Source organism: Leptonychotes weddellii, chromosome 9, assembly GCF_054177405.1.
Source record: "Leptonychotes weddellii isolate Sample4059 chromosome 9, ASM5417740v2, whole genome shotgun sequence".
NCBI lineage: Eukaryota > Metazoa > Chordata > Mammalia > Carnivora > Phocidae > Leptonychotes > Leptonychotes weddellii.
Genome location: NC_138377.1, coordinates 110721330 through 110740760, shown reverse-complemented (window position 1 = coordinate 110740760; position 19431 = coordinate 110721330). Strand labels below are relative to the sequence as shown.

Below are 19431 nucleotides of genomic sequence, written 5' to 3'. Positions count from 1 at the left end.
CCCCCCCCCCCCCCCCCCGCAATATCCCTTTCTGGCACAACTTATCATGAAGAAGAGGATGAGAGGATGTTGGAACCGGACTGCCTGGATCAATTCTCTTGGCTCTGCCACTTGATCAGCTGGGTAATCTTGGCCTAGTTATTTAATCTCATCTGCAAAACAGGGATTATAATAGTACTTGCCCTCCAACATTATGGTGAGGATTATTAGAGCACTTACCACATAGGAAGTACCATGGGAACGTTAAAGGTAAGCCTCTGCACGCCTGTCTCCTCCAGGAGATTATCTAAAGTCCTTGGAGAGGGCTCTATTCCCATTGAGTCAACATTTGTGGGATGCTTATAATGGGACAGACATCATGCTCTCCACTAGGGACTATGCAAAAAGAGCTTGGCACATGAAGACTGACTAATGATTAAAATAGAAGGTGACAAACGCTACAATACAGGAAAGAACACAGTGAAGAGAATAGAAAGCAGGTAAGACCCAATGATTCAGAACAGTGGGGGAAGGCTTCAGAGAGCCAGCATTTAAGATGGGGCTTGAGGAGGGGCGCCTGGGTGGCTCAGATGGTTAAGCGTCTGCCTTCGGCTCAGGTCATGATCCCAGGGTCCTGGGATCGAGTCCCGCATCGGGCTCTCTGCTCCTTGGGAGCCTGCTTCTCCCTCTGCCTCTCTCTCTCTCTCTATCTCTCATGAATAAATAAATAAAATCTTTAAAAAAAAAAAAAAGATGGGGCTTGAGGAATGAATCTGTAAGACAAAAGGTTGTGCTGTTAAGACGGTGGGTGGGGGGAGAACGATAGGTGAGGCTGGAGAAGCAGGTTGGGGCCAATTGCACAAGGGCCCTGCATAACCTGTTTTGAGTCTGTATTTTGTTTCAACCAGTTTGTTAATTTCACCATCCTCCCAGGCTGGGAGTCCCAAAGACAATTTGGGGGTGTTACAAGTATTTTGTTATTAATAACAGCGGCAAGGCAGCTATCTGGCAATTATTTAAAAAATAAATTCGAACCCATTCCCCCAAAATGTTCAAGAAGTCAGACATAAAAGAACACATACCCTATGATTCCATTTATATAAAGACAAAACCAGGCAAAATTTAGTCTATGTTTTCCCAATTCGGGATAGTTGCCTTTCCAAGTGGATAGTGACCAGAAGGGGATCCAGGCAGAATTTCTGGGGTGCCAGGAGTTTCTTGATGAGGTTACTGGTTCCACAGGTATGTTGTTTATGAATATCCATCAAGCTGTATACTTATATGTGTTCTTTATCTATTTTTAGTTAAAACAATAAATTAGACTCATGATACTTTGTGCTCACTTGGACACACGTGTGTGTTCACTTCAAGAAGAGGTGGAGCTACAGGCTGGGAACTCATTCTGCAAGTATCATTAGTTTGGTGTTCCTTTACAGACTAACTCAAAAGAGCTCTTGGATATTCTGAACGGCCAAGGATAGCCAACATCAGTCACCTTCACCACTACTAGGGCTCCCTGAGAGTGTGTGACAAATTGACTTATACCCAAGGGTCAGAGACTGAAATACCAGCACTCAGTGTACGCAGAAGATGGCCCTTCCCCTCATTTTAGATATAACAAGTGGCTGATGGTTCCTTATTAACCTTATAGAGAAACACAGCTCAAAACCACATCTGTACAAGCATGGCTTTTAAGGCATTCAACGTGTGTATACCCTTAGAAGCATAAAGAATCACGTTTGTTTTTTTGCTTTTCTGAAAAAAACTTATTTTCACTTAAAAAAAAAATCTCTGTACCCAGTTAAAAACAAATAAATAAAAAAGTAAAAGAAGGTATTTAATGAGAAGTCAAATCTTTTACTTTTTTTTTTTTTTTTAATTTATTTGAGAGAGAATGAGAGACAGAGAGCATGAGAGGGAGGAGGATCAGAGGGAGAAGCAGACTCCCCGCCGAGCAGGGAGCCCGATGTGGGACTCGATCCAGGGACTCCAGGATCATGACCTGAGCCGAAGGCAGTCGCCCAACCGACTGAGCCACCCAGGCGCCCAAATCTTTTACTTTAGATCTGTTTCTCAAGGTAACCACTGTTAGGACTCTCATATATTCTTATATAAATATTTTATAAACACAGGAAAGAATATATAAATGTATAAGTGTATTACACTTGCTCCCTTTTCTTAAACAAATGGGAGGCCCGTATATTCACTTTTGTTTTTTACTGCAGATGTAAACATGGATACAGCTCATTCTTTCCACAAGTATATAGTATTCTACTGAGTATATATATTATCTTATTTAACCAGATATTTATCTTTTGCTTTTACAAACAATGTGCCTCGAATACTCCTGAATACACTTTCTTTAATGTGTTTCTTAAATTATGTAGAAACTACCCCAGTGTATACCAACTCTGTTACCAAACTTTTTGACCTCTGCATTTCTACTACCATTAGCATCTCATTGCTATCTTAAGTAGGAATTCTCTATTTAGTTCCGCTGATCTTTCCATTTCCACCTGAATGAGTACTGACCTGTTCTGATTACCACAGTCTTACTGCCTCCTCTCAAAAAGAATGCAGAATATAATTATTCATATCACAATTTATTTTTACTTATTTTTATTATTTTTCTAAGTAGGCTCCACGCCCAGTATGGAGCCCAATGTGGGGCCTGAACTCATGACCCTGAGATCAAGACCTGAGCTGAGATCAAGAGTCAGACACTTAACTCACTGAGCCACCCAGGCGCCCCTCACAACAATTTTAAATAGGAAAACTATCTACTGATTAAAAATTTGCTTTAAAGAATAGACTCATGTTCACAGACTAGACCACACACCTACAAATACAGAGAGCTCATCTCCTCTCTTAAAAAAAACCTGCTAAGATTTTAAGTTTTTTACACATCCCATTACAAGTAAATAGCTGAGGGAAATAATAAGTATACTGGGTTAAATAGTGTCCCTCCCAAAATTCACATCTACCCAGAACCCGTGAATGTGACTTTATTTGGAGGTAGGGTCTTTGCCGATGTAATCAAGCTAGGATGAGGTCACACTGGATGAGTGGATGCTAATCCAGGGCTGGTATCTACAGGAGGGAAACTGGATACAGACACACAGGGAAAACCTCACGTGACAACAGAGGAAGAGACTGGACTGACACAGCTCCAAGTTATAGAACACCAAGGAGTGCCAGCAATCACAAGACAGGAAGAGGCGGGGAAGGATTCTTCCCTAGCGCCTTGAGAGAAAGCATGGCCCAGCTGACACTTTGATTATGGACTTTTAGTCTCCAGAACTACAAGAGAATATATTTCCATTGTTTTAAGCCACTGAGTTTGTGGTAATTTGTTAACAGCAGCCCTAGCAAACTAATAGAATATCCATCTCAAATTTGTGTTAGGTCTGAACCACTGTAAATTTCAAGCGACATAAAACCGTTATCAGGTGACTTGTCATTTGAGGTATCTCTGTCAGTCACTAGGCTACTCTGAAAAGGGCAAAAGGACAGACTTGATTTAGAAAATGCTTTTGAGGGTATTTATTTATTTATTTTTACGATTATCTCATTAAGGCACAATTTATAGCAGGGAAAAACAGTTCCTGGAAATAAAATGCTACTGTTTTACAAAGCGTTCATATGCTCGTTATATATTGCCTCAATATGTTTTAACAACTTCAAAAGTGCCGTGGCATTATACGGGAAAAGATTTTTCTTCTGCAAACGGTAAATGGCACCTTGTAGCTCTTCAAAGCACTTCAGTGTTGTGTAAGATATTCCCACTTCGGAGACGTTATTTGGGACTCTATCACAATCAACAGAGAAGGGACTATTAGACTGTTTTGGAACCAGAGGCCTTGATTGAGGCTCTAGGCGAAGTTGTTTTTTATCCGTACCTGTTCCAACTGGGTCCTGAGGTTTCTTCATTGCTTCTTGGTGTAAAGATGTTTGTTTACTGTTTGCTGAGTGCTGGTCTGTGCCTTCTGCTTCAGAATCATCAGAGCTGTCATAATCTACCAGACTTTGAGAAGCTCGTAGGGGAGGCAGACTATCAGCCTGGAGCGTGGCATAGGTCTCCTTGGATATCACAAGATGGCTCAGAGATCCAGAAGAAACATTAGAAGCCCAGGAGATCGAAGCATGAGCACTTCTGGGACTACCAGGAGCAGCCGAAGGGCTAAGTTCTGTTTGGTTGCTACTTCCATCTTGGACAAATGAGGAGCTACAACCACAAATATTTATGCTATCTTTAGATTCGGTTACGTCAAAATACTTGCAAATCGTGAAAAAATGAGCCCAGTCTTTTTGCAGTAATTTTAAATATCTAACAAAATATTCAAGGAAACAGGTTTCCGATGAAATCAAAAAGTCAAGAAGAACTGAAGAATCAAATCCTATGTTTTTCAATAAGAATAAGAAAATACAGTGTGGATTATAGCCATACTCATGTGTGTGATGGTTCCACATTTCTTTTTCTTGGGTCGAGCTTTCAGTAGCTTTACATTGTCTGAAAATCAAGGTCACAGAGGCCCCAGATTAATGACTTTTTACAAAAATAACAGTTTTTTTCAAAAATAATAGTTTTAACAGATATAATTCACATACCACAAATTCACCTAGCAGATTATTTTATATGCATTATTTTGAGAAAAAAATTCAAAACAATCTCTTCCTCTACAAACTCCATATAAATCTAACTCAATAAATAAAATCCACAGATTTCAGTAGTTCTAGTTATTGTCTGCCGAACAAAAGTCCTCTATCCTCCTGTCTTTTGACATCAGAGTTCCCTCATTCCTACAGGTAACTGATTACATGGGATAAGATGGGGCTGGAGACTGACCTCCTTCCTTTCCTTCCACGTTCTCCTCTAGGGGTGGGCACGTGACCTAGACTGACCAGTCAGAGTGCCTCATGCTCCTGGCGACAATGACTGCTTCCAACATGAATCTGTGACCCCAGCGGGCCAATCAGATCCCCCCACCCCGGGACTCTTGCTGGAGATATTAAAGATGATACTGTAAGGCTGCTGCAAGCCAGGCACTGCTGGAAGCCCCGCCTGAGAATGAATTCAGAGTTGCAAGATACGGGAAAAGAGCAATGATCAACAATATGATCGAATCCCTGTATATACAGTGTATATTCAGTGATCTCTGATGCCCACAAGCCCCTTGGAATGAATTTCTAACTGTGAGCTAATAAATGCCTTTTTGTTTGTTTGTTTTTTCTTTTTTTTTTTTTTTGCTTAGACTAGTCTGTGTTGGTTTCTATCCTTTACAACCAATCTTAACTAAAAAAGTTACATTAAAAAAAAAATACAAATGGCATGAGCACATGCCTCTCTGGACACACTGAAGTGAAGAATGTTAGAGATTTAATTCAGAGGCTTCCTCTTCCCTGAGCAGTAAGGAGTCAGCTCTGAGTACAACTAAGATCTATTCTAATCAGCTAACAGGCATGCGCGTTTTCAGACTGACTTTGTACCTCACCGTTTGGGAGCCTAATTCAAATCACATGCAGGCATTTTGTGTCCTTGATTAGAACCCTTTGAAAATTGGCCGCAAACACTTAAGAGTCCGAAAGCAGCCACTGCACAGGGCCATAACACAAGGACGACCTGGCAGCACCACACTGAGCTGTCGGGCATTAGTAAGAAAGCCCTTCCTCTGATGCCAAGACAGAAATGGAAATCAAGCAAATACTTGAGGGTTTTAATAAAGCCGAGCAGAAACAGTGTAAAAGGTCATTGGTTACAAGCTTCATAACCATTTACAGATATTTGCCACAGGATGATATGACCCCATGTACAGTCGCTTTAATAAAGCAGGAACAGGCTCAGCACGCCATGTCATCAGTAACACAGCTTCATGACCAACCTCAGAGACCTGCCTCAAGTGGCTATCAGCCCCCATGCAACCGTATAATAAAATGAAAATACTGAGCTGCTGCTTTGGTTACTTACAAGGCTGAGGTTACCTTTAAAAAGGCAAAAATCACCACACTGAAGCTCATGGTGGAAAAGTTAAGTCTTGGGGGTGAAAAGCATTTTAGAACATGGATTAAATGAAGGTTCGGACAACGGTACAAGCTTACTCCTGCTCACGTAGGTAAACCGGATGAAGCTAAACCAGAACCTGTGCTTTCTAGCACCCCCGCACCCCCGGTCTAGTTCTACTCCCCCAGATCTGCCTACCCAGCCAAGTTTTCATAATGAGAACTCAAATGTAATCTCATTTTCATGTAGGACAGGGTTAAAGCAAGGAATTGGAACTTACAAGGAAACCACAAGATTGTTACGGATTTTTTTTTTTCCCCTTAATGATGGAAAGTAAACAGTATGTCCAGCACATTATTAAAAATGTTTTCTGCTTTTCTGGCACGTAGTTAGTAAAATTACTTTAAAATATACTAGCCTGGTCAACTTTAGGTAGATGCCCAGTGATGCTTTGGCAGCCTCCAGCATGTCATCGTCTTGTTCTATGAAGACCTTGGAGATCCACTCACATAGATTGTGTGACTGAAGGGAGGGCTGAAGGTGAGGCTTTAAGAAGGTCAGTAACTCACACATGAAACTCTGTAAATCAACTTCAACAAATGCAAATTCAAAGAGCGGGCAACTGCTTATGAATACATTAACATCGTATTATAATTTTATATATAGGCATCTCAAATACTCCAACATGGATTATCATAATTCACACTTTCAAAAAGCCTATGAGTTAGGGATTATCTCTACTTTGCAAATTAGGAAACTGAATGTCAGAGGATACAATTAAAATGTATACTCTTGAGTGAGTGAATATCATCTATTCACTGCAAGTACCAGATAACTATTTTGGAAAAACTAGAGTTACATGAATTCTTGCTAAAAGTATATAAATAAATGAGTAAGTAGTAGACAAAAGACATCACTTCACTGGATGCCACAGCTATTTGTTACTAGAGGCAACAGTGTGGCCAAGCAAAATCATTTTGCCTTTAAAATAACAGGAAAGATTTTTTTTGTTTAAGTATTAAAAGAAAGCACTACTATTAAGCATAAAAACCGAAAAAGATTTTGGGGAGTTTTAACTGTAATTTAAAACTCTGAATTGGGGCGCCTGGGTGGCTCAGTTGGTTAAGCGACTGCCTTCGGCTCAGGTCATGATCCTGGAGTCCCAGGATCGAGTCCCGCATCGGGCTCCCTGCTCGGCAGGGAGCCTGCTTCTCCCTCTGACCCTCCCCCCTCTCATGTGCTCTCTGTCTCTCTCATTCTCTCTCTCTCAAATAAATAAATACAATCTTTAAAAATAAATAAATAAATAAATAAAACTCTGAATTATAGAACATATGCCACCTAGTGTTTTAAATTATAACCGCACAGAATGATATCTAGTGTGTGGTAATTACAAGGTAAATGACATTCAAAGCAATTCAAGAAAGTAGCTGCTTACAGTTCAAACCTTTCACTAGAACTATATGCCGCTTGTTTAGGGAAGTCTACTATTCCTTTTTAGCAGATGAAATGGAGGACATGTCTTCCCCAAAACCTAAATTGAATATCCTACTTTAAACAGTTGTCTTTGGACTGAGTTAAGATCCTAGACATTATATGCAACAATTTCTTAATCAATATAACTTCTCACGTTAGTTTTAATTCACTTTCTAGTTATTGATAATCTACGTTACCCAATTTTCTGAAGGAAAATATGAATGAAATACTACAAATATTTGAACTGACTTATATCACTTGCTTTGAGGTGCTCAATAGCACCTCTTTGTTTTTAACCTTAATCATTAATTATGCCATACAAATTCAGTTGAGCCCACAAAATGTACAAATTCAGTTTAGCCCACAAAATGTTGACATGTTTCTTGTGTAATTCTAATTTTTCTTTTTTAAAAGAAAATGTAATAAATTATAATTATAACATGTAGATTTAATTAGTGGAGTTACAGTCCTGAGATTTGAAAATTATTAATTACTTTATATCAGTAAACAATTACTCATTACTTTGCACACAAAAGGAGTTCAGAGAATTACCTTTCATTTCATCTGCTGAAGCACAACTTTGAAACTTGATTTCTACGGATTTAATGATAAGTAGGCTTGCTGCTCTGAGAATAACATGATCTGGACCAGGGACATGCTCACATGTAGGTTGAATTTCATCTCCACCAAAGCAGGGAGGTTTTCCATGGACAGACAACGTCCTCAATAAGCCCAAATCCACAGCTCGCAAAACAGCATCAGCTAAAGCCAACATATCTACATCTAAATGCCGATCTGGTGGCATTAGGACAGGGCTAGATGCCCGACAAAGGTCTTCGCCCACTTTCCAGAGAAGGCACTTTTTGATGAATATGATAAACTTCCTTTTGACAAAAGCCTGAACAGGCCAGGTAATAACATCTAGCACACAAGAAGGTTTCAAAAATAAAATCCTCTGGCAAGTGAAATGTAGCTTCAGATGGATTCTGGAAGCTATAAGAAGTTCAAGTAATTCCAGGAAACATATCAAGCTGTTTATTATTTTAGAGGTATCTTGGCAGCTTTCAAAATGCTGAGAAAATAACGAATTGTAAAAAACTTCAAAAATAGTGTCAAAAGGAGTCAAGAACTGCTTTAAAATTTCTGCAATGATAAAAACAGTAATTATAAACAAGAGGAAAAGTGAAGGCTTTTTTTTTTTTTTTAAGATTTTTATTTATTTGACAGAGAGAGACACAATGAGAGAGGAAACACAAGCAGGGGGAGTGGGAGAGGGAGAAGCAGGCCTCCCGCGGAGCAGGGAGCCCGATGCGGGGCTCGATCCCAGGACTCTGGAATCATGACCTGAGCCAAAGGCAGACGCTTAATGACTGAGCCACCCAGGCACCCAAAAGTGAAGGCTTCTTAAAACACAATTTACAATTCAATTTTTATAAATATTATCACTTTACAAGATGAAAAGATGGATGTGGACTGTTTAATGTGAACAAATGAAGATACACAAAATAACAGCTAATATATAATACACACACACACACACACACACAATAGAGTATTACTCAGCCATGAAAAAGAATGAAATCTTGCCATTTGCAATGACATGGATGGAGCTCGAGTATGTTATGCTAAGTGAAATAAGTCAGTCAGAGAAAGACAAATACCATATGATTTCACTCATATGTGGAATTTAAGAAACAAAACAGATGAACATGGAGGGGAAAAAAAAAAGAGGGAACCAGAAAACGGACTCTTTTTTTTTTTTTTAAAGATCTTATTTATTTGGCAGAGAGAGAGAGAGATAGAGAGAGCACAAGTAGGCAGAGCGACAGGCAGAGGGAGAGGAAGAGGCAGGCTCCCAGCTGAGCAGAGAGCCAGACGTGGGATCTGATCCCAGGACCCTGGGATCATTACCCAAGCCGAAGGCAGACACTTAACTGACTCAGCCACCCAGGTGCCCCCAGAAAACAGACTCTTAACTACAGACAACAAACTGATGGTTGCTGGAGGGGAGGTGGGCAGGGAGGATAGGTTAAATGGGTGATGGAGATTAAGGAGGACACTTGTGATGAGGACGGGTGTTACTTGTAAGTGATCAATCACTAAATTCTACTCCTGAAATCAATATTACACTATATTTTAAATAGAATTTAAATAAAAACTTGAAACAAGCAGAATAACAGCTAATAACCACAGTTAATTATCCATTTTACAAATATCAAAAGGGACATATAATAGCTTTAATTTTTGCCTAATAATTATAGTCTTCAGTCAAAAAATTTGGAGTGAGATTATTTAGTTTTTCATACTTCAGGACAGATCAGATGCTGTAAAGTAAGTTTTAATCTTCATTATAAACATAATGTTCCGGGGCGCCTGGGTGGCTCAGTCATTAAGCGTCTGCCTTCGGCTCAGATCATGATCCCAGGGTCCTGGGATCGAGCCCCGCATCGGGCTCCCTGATCACCGGAAAGCCTGCTTCTCCCTCTCCCACCCGCCCCTGCTTGTGTTCCCTCTCTCGCTGTGTCTCTCTCTGTCAAATAAATAAATAAAATCTTAAAAAAAGAAACATAATGTTCCTTGGGAGCAAAAGAATGACATTTATGGGGAACCATAATTTGTACCTGTTTTTTGTGAACATGTATCTTTAAAGATTTCTTTTATTATAACAGTAAGGGTCCAGAGGCAGTATACTGCTTTCTCATTTTCAGGGTATTCAGAAAGATTTTTTTGGCAAAAAGCAATCCAGGAATTACTAAATGTTATCTACAAGTGAGAAAACAAAAAGTAGCAAGTTATAATAGAAAATTTTCTTTACAATTGCAAATTACTTATTATATACAGTACAACTCTATATAACATTGTTTACTCCCTTGCAAAAAAAAGTCTAGTATTTGGTAAAACAAGAAAGACACAAATATCCTAATATTCTGTAAGTAAAAAAATTCAATGTGCCATAGAAATAAAGGCTCAACAGGGAACATGAAAATATTAGCAGTCATTATTTCTAGGTGGTGGAATGATGTGTGATTTTTATTTTGTTCTTTATACTTTCTCTCATTTCCCAAATTTTCCACTACTAATCCATCTTTTTGTATTTAGAAAAAAATGTTACTTTGAGAAAGGAATAAGTAATTATAGCTTAAATAAATCGGTAGATGCTTACATTTATTAACTAATGCAGAGGTAAGAGAAAAATCCGATGCTCAATTTGTTTGTATTTTTTTCATCACGCTGAGGACCATTCTTAGAATTTATTTATATTGAACCTGTAAAAATGGTCTTGGTCTCCAGCAGAGGCTCCTAAATCTTTTTTTGGAGAAAGGGAAGCAGGCCTACCTGCTCCTTTGAGAAACTGAAGAAGTTATAGACTGACTTGAAACCCATCCTTCAGGTGAATCTGATTTATAATGACTTATGACATATTTAAGACTCTAATCTTTGATACAAGTCACTATTATATTACTACTCCATTCTTACACTTTTATGGATTTATACGTTATTAAAAGAGCAAACGTTTTATTGATACAAACATTTGAAGGGTAAAATCGAATGCCAAAGAACAATTTTAAAGAAACTATGAAAGAAAATAGCATAACTTGATTACTTATCTTACCTTTTCTCTCAATTGGAAATACAGAAGTAGTGCAAGGCACTTTGCAGCCATGTGAGATAACAATTTATCCGAGTTTTGGAACATACAGGTCTACGGGAAAGCAAATAAATTTACCCACTATTACTGAATGTTTTTAAAACTTTTGTTTTAAAAACCTAGATCTAAAGAAAAACCCCCAAAACAACAACAAAAAACCCACAGAAAACAAATGGCTTACTAATTTAGAATCGATGTCAGATGATTTTAAAAGAACTTTAATTGTATCTCTGTATTTCTCCTTCGCACGGAAGTCAGTTTCAACAGACAATATTCTGGTTATCATCACTTTGATTACTGTTAACTGAAGGAGCACTACTTCCCGGGCGCTGCGTATCGGCGAGTGTTTCTTCAAACACACAGGCACTGCAGAAATGGTAGCCAAATTGGCAGAGGATGGCTGATGCTTGTCCTGGACTCCATGGGGGTTTGGGCATTCTGAAGAGGCGGCTGTAGAGCAATCTTGATCCAAAGATGCTGGGTTGAGATAAAAGATGTAATCATGGTTCTCATTTTCAAGTGTGGCTCCCAGAAGTACCTTCTTGTATAATTGTTCTAAAACGTCAAAGAAAGCTTCCATTGGGACTGCCAAAATATATCTCATGAGAAAGCTGACAACTCCAAACTGTAAATATTAATCTCAGAAATGCAACAAATCTGTAAGATGTTTCTTCGGTAAAACCTAAAATAGGAACAGTAATTTTAAAATTAGCATCATATACATCATATTACAGGGGAAAGGCATCTATTTTCACTTAATCATTTAGCCTCTCAAGTTAAATAAAGGTAATACTGATTGCTTAATTTCTAAAATGGAAAACTGGTAATAAGAACATTATCTTAAGACTGTAAAAATGAAATGGATGTTTTCCATATAGATTTAAGACCATAAATTTATTTTTAATTTTATCAGAGCAGAAACTTTACCTTTCCTCTAACATTTTTCAATGGGCCATGAGGGCCTCTCAATCTTGGCACTACTGACATTAGGGGCTGGATAATTTTGTTGTGGGGGAGCTGGCCTGTGCATTGTAGGAAGTTTAGCAGCATTCCTGGCCTCTGCCCACTAGATGCCAGGAATACCTCCCTTGGTGTGGGTCGGGGGCATAACCATGCAGGCTGACACCCACAGGGCCACCTCCAATTAATTAACCTTCACCTTCAACTTACAGATGAAAACCTAGTTAGATGGCTGTGTGGTCAAACTACTGTGCTTATTGATGATTAATTCACAACTTAAAATTAAATAATAGGAAGATCCTTTGCCAGCACTTTCAACATTAAATAAAAAATGAAAAACGCCAAGAAAAAGACAAAATGTTAAGCGAAAATAATCCAAACGTGAGCACACTGTCCTTGTAGCTGGATACAACTTTAGATACGCCCGCTGTCCCGGACGGACTCTGACGTGATAGAGACCAGCAAGAGTGAGGAGAAGGGAAAGGACGCTTACGGTCAGACGTGGCTTATAAAGCAAGGAATATGGACAATCACTGATAGATGAGTATTAGAGGAAATATTATAGGTAATACAAGTATTAATGTAGTTACTATAGAGCAAGTGTGGCTGGGAGAAATTTAAGACTTTGGCAGAAGGTAGAGATTACTGAATATCCTTCCATTGAAATGCTGAGCCTCTGGGAATTATATGATCCTTTGGGGCTCAGGCCTTTCATTGCCTTTGAGCTATTTCACACCTTTGTAAATTTGTTGATTGCTGATGGCAATGCAAATAATTCTTGTCTATAGACATGCAGATAATTGTCTGGTGGAGGGTCAACCCTCCTCCCAGCGGGAAAAGCCAGGTTTGCTTCTATTTGTAAACTCAGTTCAACATTCCTTTACTCCATGTAAATTCATGGTTCTTTAACTTTTCCTTTAAAATGGCTGTGACATCTGCCTAGTTCTTTCATTAGTTAATGAGTTAAATAAAATTGCTGATACAAGTTCATTTTGTATGGGTCATGACTTTGTCCCTTTCCAATTTATCCTTTAATAAAGTCCAAGGACTTTCCCCATCTACTCCGGCCCATTTATAAATGCCCAGTCCATCTTTTAACCGTGGTCCTCACTGGAGGAATCCTAGGAGGGCTGTCACATACATTGGGTCTCACTTCTACAGTATGGCCCACTGACCTGCCCCTGGTCTTTATTTTTCCCCTCCCTCTCTTCCCCCTTGCTTAGCTTCTAAGGAATTTCAATTCCTGATCACCCTCACAGGACAAAACCGCCTTGTTTTTGTCCTATAGTGTAAAAATAAGTTTTAAGAAACCTATAGATTGTAACTTAAAGTTAAGAATGAAACTTTCTCTGGTAAAGTTTCTCTGAATCCTCTTTTGAAACTGTGAACATCCCACGTGATTTGGAAACATAACTAATTATCGGGAATCTTGTTCCATCTGATAGTGTTCAATGTTATCTGTTACCTGAACACTGTGCTCCCAGAAAGCAAGAATGATTAATGTTCCAAGAAACGGCTCACCATATTCCAGCTAGGCCTCACCTCTACGGTTCCACATTGACTCCCCTTGTTTCACAAACCCCCACATTTCCTCCTTCTTCTTTGAGACGTGTCCCATTAATGAACATTCTACCTGTTGCAATAACCTGAATAAAATCATCTTAATTGTCTGGTGAATTTTTTTTTTTTTTTTAAGATTTTATTTATTTATTTGACAGAGAGATAGAGAGACAGCACAAGTAGGCAGAGTGGCAGGCAGAGGGAGAGGGAGAAGCAGGCTTCCCGCTGAGCGGGGAGCCCGATGCGGGGCTCGATCCCAGGATCCTGGGATCATGACCTGAGCTGAAGGCAGCTGCTTAGCCAACTGAGCCACCCAGGCGCCCCTGTCTGGTGAATTTTATCTGCCACAAACAGAAACTAGCTTTCATATTCTACTTCAGGGTCCACTTCCAGTGTATTTATTTCACTTTATATTTTGGTTATAACAGTAACATTTCTTCCCAATAAAACTATTGACCTATTTTATTGAAGTTGACATAAACTATTACGTTTTTATACATCAAATATTCTGTGACAATAGATTGTTTTAGGTTTTAACTAATATCACATGTACAAGCCTATTATAATTTTTAGCTGCAAATTGAATTCTTTTTATTTCAATGCCATGGCAGTAACAATACTTCCATTAAGGAGCAGCTGGGTGGCTCAGTCAGTCAGGCGTCTGACTCTTGGTATTTGCTCAGGTCATGACCTCAGGGTTGTGGGATCAAGCCCCACACAGGGCTGCACGCTTGGCATGGAGTTTGCTTGGGATTCTCTCCCTCTGTCCCTCCCCCTGTGCTCCCTGTCAAATCAATTAATCAATCAATCTTAAAAAAAAAACAAAACACAACACTTTCAATAGTATTTCTATAAATCTTAAGTCCTTAAATTTTACCATGAATGAGAATAAGATTGTGGGTATTCAACAATTTTGACCTATAAAAAGGGCCATTTCAAATGGTTCAAACATTTCAGCATGCAAGACTAAAGTGAATACCAGTAAATAAATAGATACATAGACAAGCAAGTAAGTAAGCAAACATTACAGGGGGGAAATGGGCCATTTTCTTTCATCGTAGGACCCAGGTTCTTTGATAAGAGTGGTTGTGAGTAATCAGATTGAAAAGCATCAGCTGGGGCCCACAAATGCCAGGCAGGTGTAGGGTGCCAAGGACAAGCTGCCCCAAAATGTGTCACTCTGGCACATCGATTATTTTAAATAAAAGTTACTTCAGAGACAGCCTGTGCAGGAAGGACACTCAGACCCCTCCTCTGTCCCCCTGAAAACAGGAAATAAATCTCCCATGCAAGAGGTATCCTCCCAGTATCAGGAGGTAGAGACAACCTGATCTCCACAGATAAGAAATTTAGAGCCAGGAAAGCTGTATAAACAACCGTTTTTACTTTTTACTGATTTACTAGCACAATCCAAATTCTCTTAAGAATTCCTTACTAATTAAAGCACCCAAAGTTAAGTTTTCTCTGTCCTGTCAATTCCTCACAGATTTATTGTCTGTCTAAAAAGCATAAAAACTGCCTGTCTTGGTCATTTCTTTAGGTGTCAATTGTCATTACTGGGCCTCTTGCGCATGTAATAAAACTGGTTTTTTTTTTCCTGTTAATCTGTCTCATATAGATTTAAGTCTTAGTCTAACTGGAAGACCTTGAAAGGTAGAGGAAGAATTTTTCCCTCCCTTCACAGGTACCAAATAGGTACCAGATAGGTGCTAGGCTGGTTCTACTATGACTAAGCATCAATCTTTCCTCATTACAGTATCTTTTAAAATATTGATTTTGGCCAAAGAAATCTACATTGAAACAAATGTCTGTGGGTAGCCTATTGAGAACTGTAGCTTTTTTTTTTTTTTAAAGGAATTAAAGTATTAAAGGAAAAGACAAATCCTGAAAAAATGAACTAGGGTATTTGACCAACCACACCTTTTTTTCCTGAAGTGTCTGTTACAAGGGTAGTAGATCTCAAGCTCTTTTCCATGCTGGTCTGGAGGAAGGTGTACCTCTCAGACAAGTTTTTAAACCAGCTACACTGGATATATGGGAGAGATCTGTCTAGCCTGAAAAGGAAACAAATATTAGGAAAGGTCTAACTAGGATAAGAAATGGGTAGCGTTTTCAAAGAGATTTTTTCAGAAAATACCTCTTGGCAGAGGAGAATGAATACTAGGTAGCCAAAAGGGGTACCCAATACAACATAAAATTTACCTCAAGTCTCTCTTTTACTGTTTAAGTACTATAAATGATTTGAATTGTGTATTCTTTTCCTAATAGAAGCATACGTATCTTAACATAAAAGTAATATATTCCGACTCATCTTCGCACAAAGTCGATGCTTCAGGAATAAGAATTGCTAAAGTTTAGGGGCACCTGGGTGGCTCAGATGCTTAAGTGTCTGCCTTAGGTTCAGGTCATGATCTCGGGGTCCTGGGATCAAGCCCCTCCTCAGGCTCCCTGCTCAGCAGGGAGTCCGCTTCGCCCTCTGCCCCTCCCCCAACTCGCATGCACACACACAGGCGAGCGCGCGCTCTCTCTCAAATAAATAAAATCTAAAAAAGAAAAAGAAAAAAGAACTGCTAAAATTTCTTGAGTGCCTACTATGTACCAGACACCGTTCTAAGTGAGTAATAGCTTCACAACAACTTTATGAAGTGGATAATTATCATACCTATTTTACAAATAAGGAAATTAAGGCAAGGAGAGATTGTTACAGAGGTAGTTAAGTGGCAGAGCCAGGATCTGAACCCACAAAGTCTAATATCAAAGCTTGTGGTCCTCCTCAAATTTCCTCTGATGCTCTAAGTCTCAGGAAAATGGATGAATAGAGGACTTCTAACAAGCTTCCTAAGTGAAAGTAGTAACTCACACAGTCTAATTTTTAACAGTTTCTAGATTTTCTCCCATAGTACTGTAAATCAGAATACCCATCCTTAGAATAATTTTCACATGCTGCACAACATCTAAACTCAAGGCAATTACTATACAACTTCCCAATGCAAACCAAATCAATTTTTCAAAAGACACTCAGCAACCAAAGGTTAAAACATTAATCAGGCCATCCTATTTGATTGAATTTTTATATTAAATTACTTTTAGAAGCTACATCAAACCCTGGATGAAAAGCCAAACTATCACAGATCATATTTTATCAGCCCACCAACAGTTTAAAGGCATGACTAAGACCTTGGTTTTACTTCACTTAAAATAATTTCAACCTTTTACAAAAATTAACTCAAAATGCATCATGGGCTTAAAACTTAAAATAAGATTTTAGGAGAAAAGAAAAAAGCAGGACAAAAATCTTTAGGATTCAAGGCTAGGCGAAAAGTTCTTAAACTTGGCCCCCAAAGCAGTCTCTAAAAAGTAAAAATTGATAAACCAGAGCTCAACAAAATTAAAAACTTTTGCTCTGTGAAGGACCCTATAAAGAGCATGAAAAGACAAGTGATAGACTGAGAGAAGATATTTGTTAATCACATAATCAAAGGGTTAGTATCTACAATATATAAAGGATTCTCAAAACTCAGTATTTCAAAAATAGTAATAATTAGAAAATGGGCAAGAGACATGAACAGACCTTTCTCTGAAGAGGATAATACAGATGGCAAAAAAAGTGCACAAAAAAGATGTTCAATCACATTAGCCACTGGGGAAATGTAAATTAAAGTCACAGTAAATACTACTATCACTATAACGGAAAAAAAAATTAGTGGCACCAAATTCTGCAGAGGATATGGAGAACCAGACTACTCTTACGTTGCTGGTGAGATTATAAAATGGTATAGTCGCTCTGGAAAACAGTCTGGTAGTTTCTTTAAAAAACTAAACATACTCTTAACCATATGTTCCAGCAATTGCACTCCTTGGTATTTACTCAAAGGAGCTGAAAACTTATGTCAACATAAAAACCTGCACACAGATATACAGAGCAGCTTTATTCACAGTTTCCAAAATTTGGAAGCAGTGAAGATGTCCTTCAGTGGATGATAAACTGTGGTATATTCAGACAATGGAATATTTATTCAGTGCTAAAAAGGAAGAGCTATTGAGCCATGAAAAGACATGAAGGAACCTTAAATGCATAGTACTAAGTAAAAAAAGCCAATCTGAAAAGGCTATATACTGTATGATTCCAACTATATGAGGTTCTGATAAAGGTAAAACGATAAAGACAGTAAAAAAGATCAATGGTTGCTAGAAAGGGATGAACAGATGAAGCACAGATTTTTAGGGCAGTGAAAAGACTCTGTATGATCCTATAATGGTGGATATGTATCACTGTATGTTTGTCCAAACTCAGAGAATGTGCACCACCAAGAGTGAACCCTAGCATCAACTATGGACTTTGGGCGATAATAGTAAGTTCATCAATTGTAACAAATGTTACCACTCTGGTGGGGGGATGTTGATAAGGCAGGGGAGGGCTATGCATGTGGAGGGGCAGGAAATATACAGGAAATTTCTGTACTTTCTGATCAATTTTACAATAACCTAAAACTGCTCTAAAAAAATAAAATCTTTAAAGCAAAATAAGAAACTAAATATGCAACTACCGTATGACCTAGTAATTACATACCTGGGCAGTTATTCCAGTAAAATGAAGACTTACAGTCACACAAAAACCTGCATATGAGAGTTCACGGCAGGTTCATTCATAATAGCAAAAAACGAGATAACCCAGATGTCCTTCAGTGCATGAATGGTATACTACACAGCAATAAGGAAAGAACTATTGATGCATGCAATAATTTGGATAGTTCTTAGGGGATTATGCTAAGAGAAAAAAGCCAGTCTCAGAAGGTTGCATGTTGTGTGGTTCCATTCTTGAAATGACAAAATTAGAGAGATGAAGAGATTAGTGGTTGCCAGAGGTTAGGGAGCCCCCTCCCGCCCCCGCCACTTGGTGGGTAGGGTTATAAAGGCCAATACAAGGGATCCTTGTGATCATGGAACTAGTGAAGGCAACACTAACCTACATATGTGATAAAAATTGCATAGAACTAAATATACACACAGATAAATGAACAGAAGTAAAAACAGGAAATCTGAACAGGATCAGTGGATTATACTAATCCTGGTTGTGATATTGTACAATAGTTGTGAAAGATGCCCCACTGGAGAAAACGAGTCAAAGGGTACATAAGATCTCTCTGTATTATTTCTTACAACTGCACGTGAATCTATAATTTCTCAAAATTAACAGTTCAATTAAAAAATATAATAATTTCAGGGGCGCCTGGGTGGCTCAGTCGATTAAGCATCTGACTCTTGATTTCAGCTCTGGTCATGATCTCAGGGTTGTGAGATCAGGGTCGTGAGATCATCAGGTTGTGATCAAGCCACGGCGGGCTCCATGCTCAGCAAGGAGTCTGCTTGTCCCTCTCCCTCTGTTCCTCCCCCTGCTTGCACTCTATCTCTAAAATAAAAAAATAAAATCTTTTAAAAAATATACAATAATTGCAGCTATAGATATCAGCCTTCTGGTCCCAAGTGTTAATATGCATAGGATTTCACTAACATCAACTAAATATATATGTAAATGTATTGGGACTTTGATTTTAAAAATCCCTAGACGGAAAACTGAGCAGAATGGTATTTTAAAAATGTTAAAAAAATGGGGCGCCTGGGTGGCTCAGTCGTTAAGCGTCTGCCTTCGGCTCAGGTCATGATCCCAGGGTCCTGGGATCGAGCCCCGCATCGGGCTCCCTGCTCCGTGGGAAGCCTGCTTCTCCCTCTCCCACTACCCCGCTTGTGTTCCTGCTCTCGCTAACTCTCTCTCTGTGTCAAATAAATAAATAAAATCTTAAAAAAAAAA

The 19431-nt window shown here is 38.8% G+C and overlaps 1 protein-coding gene across 8 annotated transcripts in view; it reads right to left on the bottom strand.

Moving 5' to 3' along the window:
- Positions 1–19431, bottom strand: part of LINS1 (lines homolog 1) — a 43663-nt gene that overhangs the window by 19796 nt on the left and 4436 nt on the right. For 4 of the 8 annotated variants that reach the window (XM_006742675.3, XM_081831557.1, XM_081831561.1 and 1 more), the window contains exons 2-7: positions 11284–11784; positions 11067–11156; positions 10075–10216; positions 8006–8596; positions 6396–6567; positions 871–4489 (exon numbers count right to left, since the gene is read on the bottom strand). In XM_006742675.3, coding sequence (XP_006742738.3) covers positions 3607–4489; positions 6396–6567; positions 8006–8596; positions 10075–10216; positions 11067–11156; positions 11284–11706 — 2301 coding nt within the window. In that variant the 5' untranslated portion in view covers positions 11707–11784 and the 3' untranslated portion in view covers positions 871–3606. Of the gene's footprint in view, positions 1–870; positions 4490–6395; positions 6568–8005; positions 8597–10074; positions 10217–11066; positions 11157–11283; positions 11785–15542; positions 15677–19431 lie in introns of those variants that run through there. The other 4 variants (XM_031038391.2, XM_081831559.1, XM_031038392.2 and 1 more) reach the window with 3 other exon arrangements.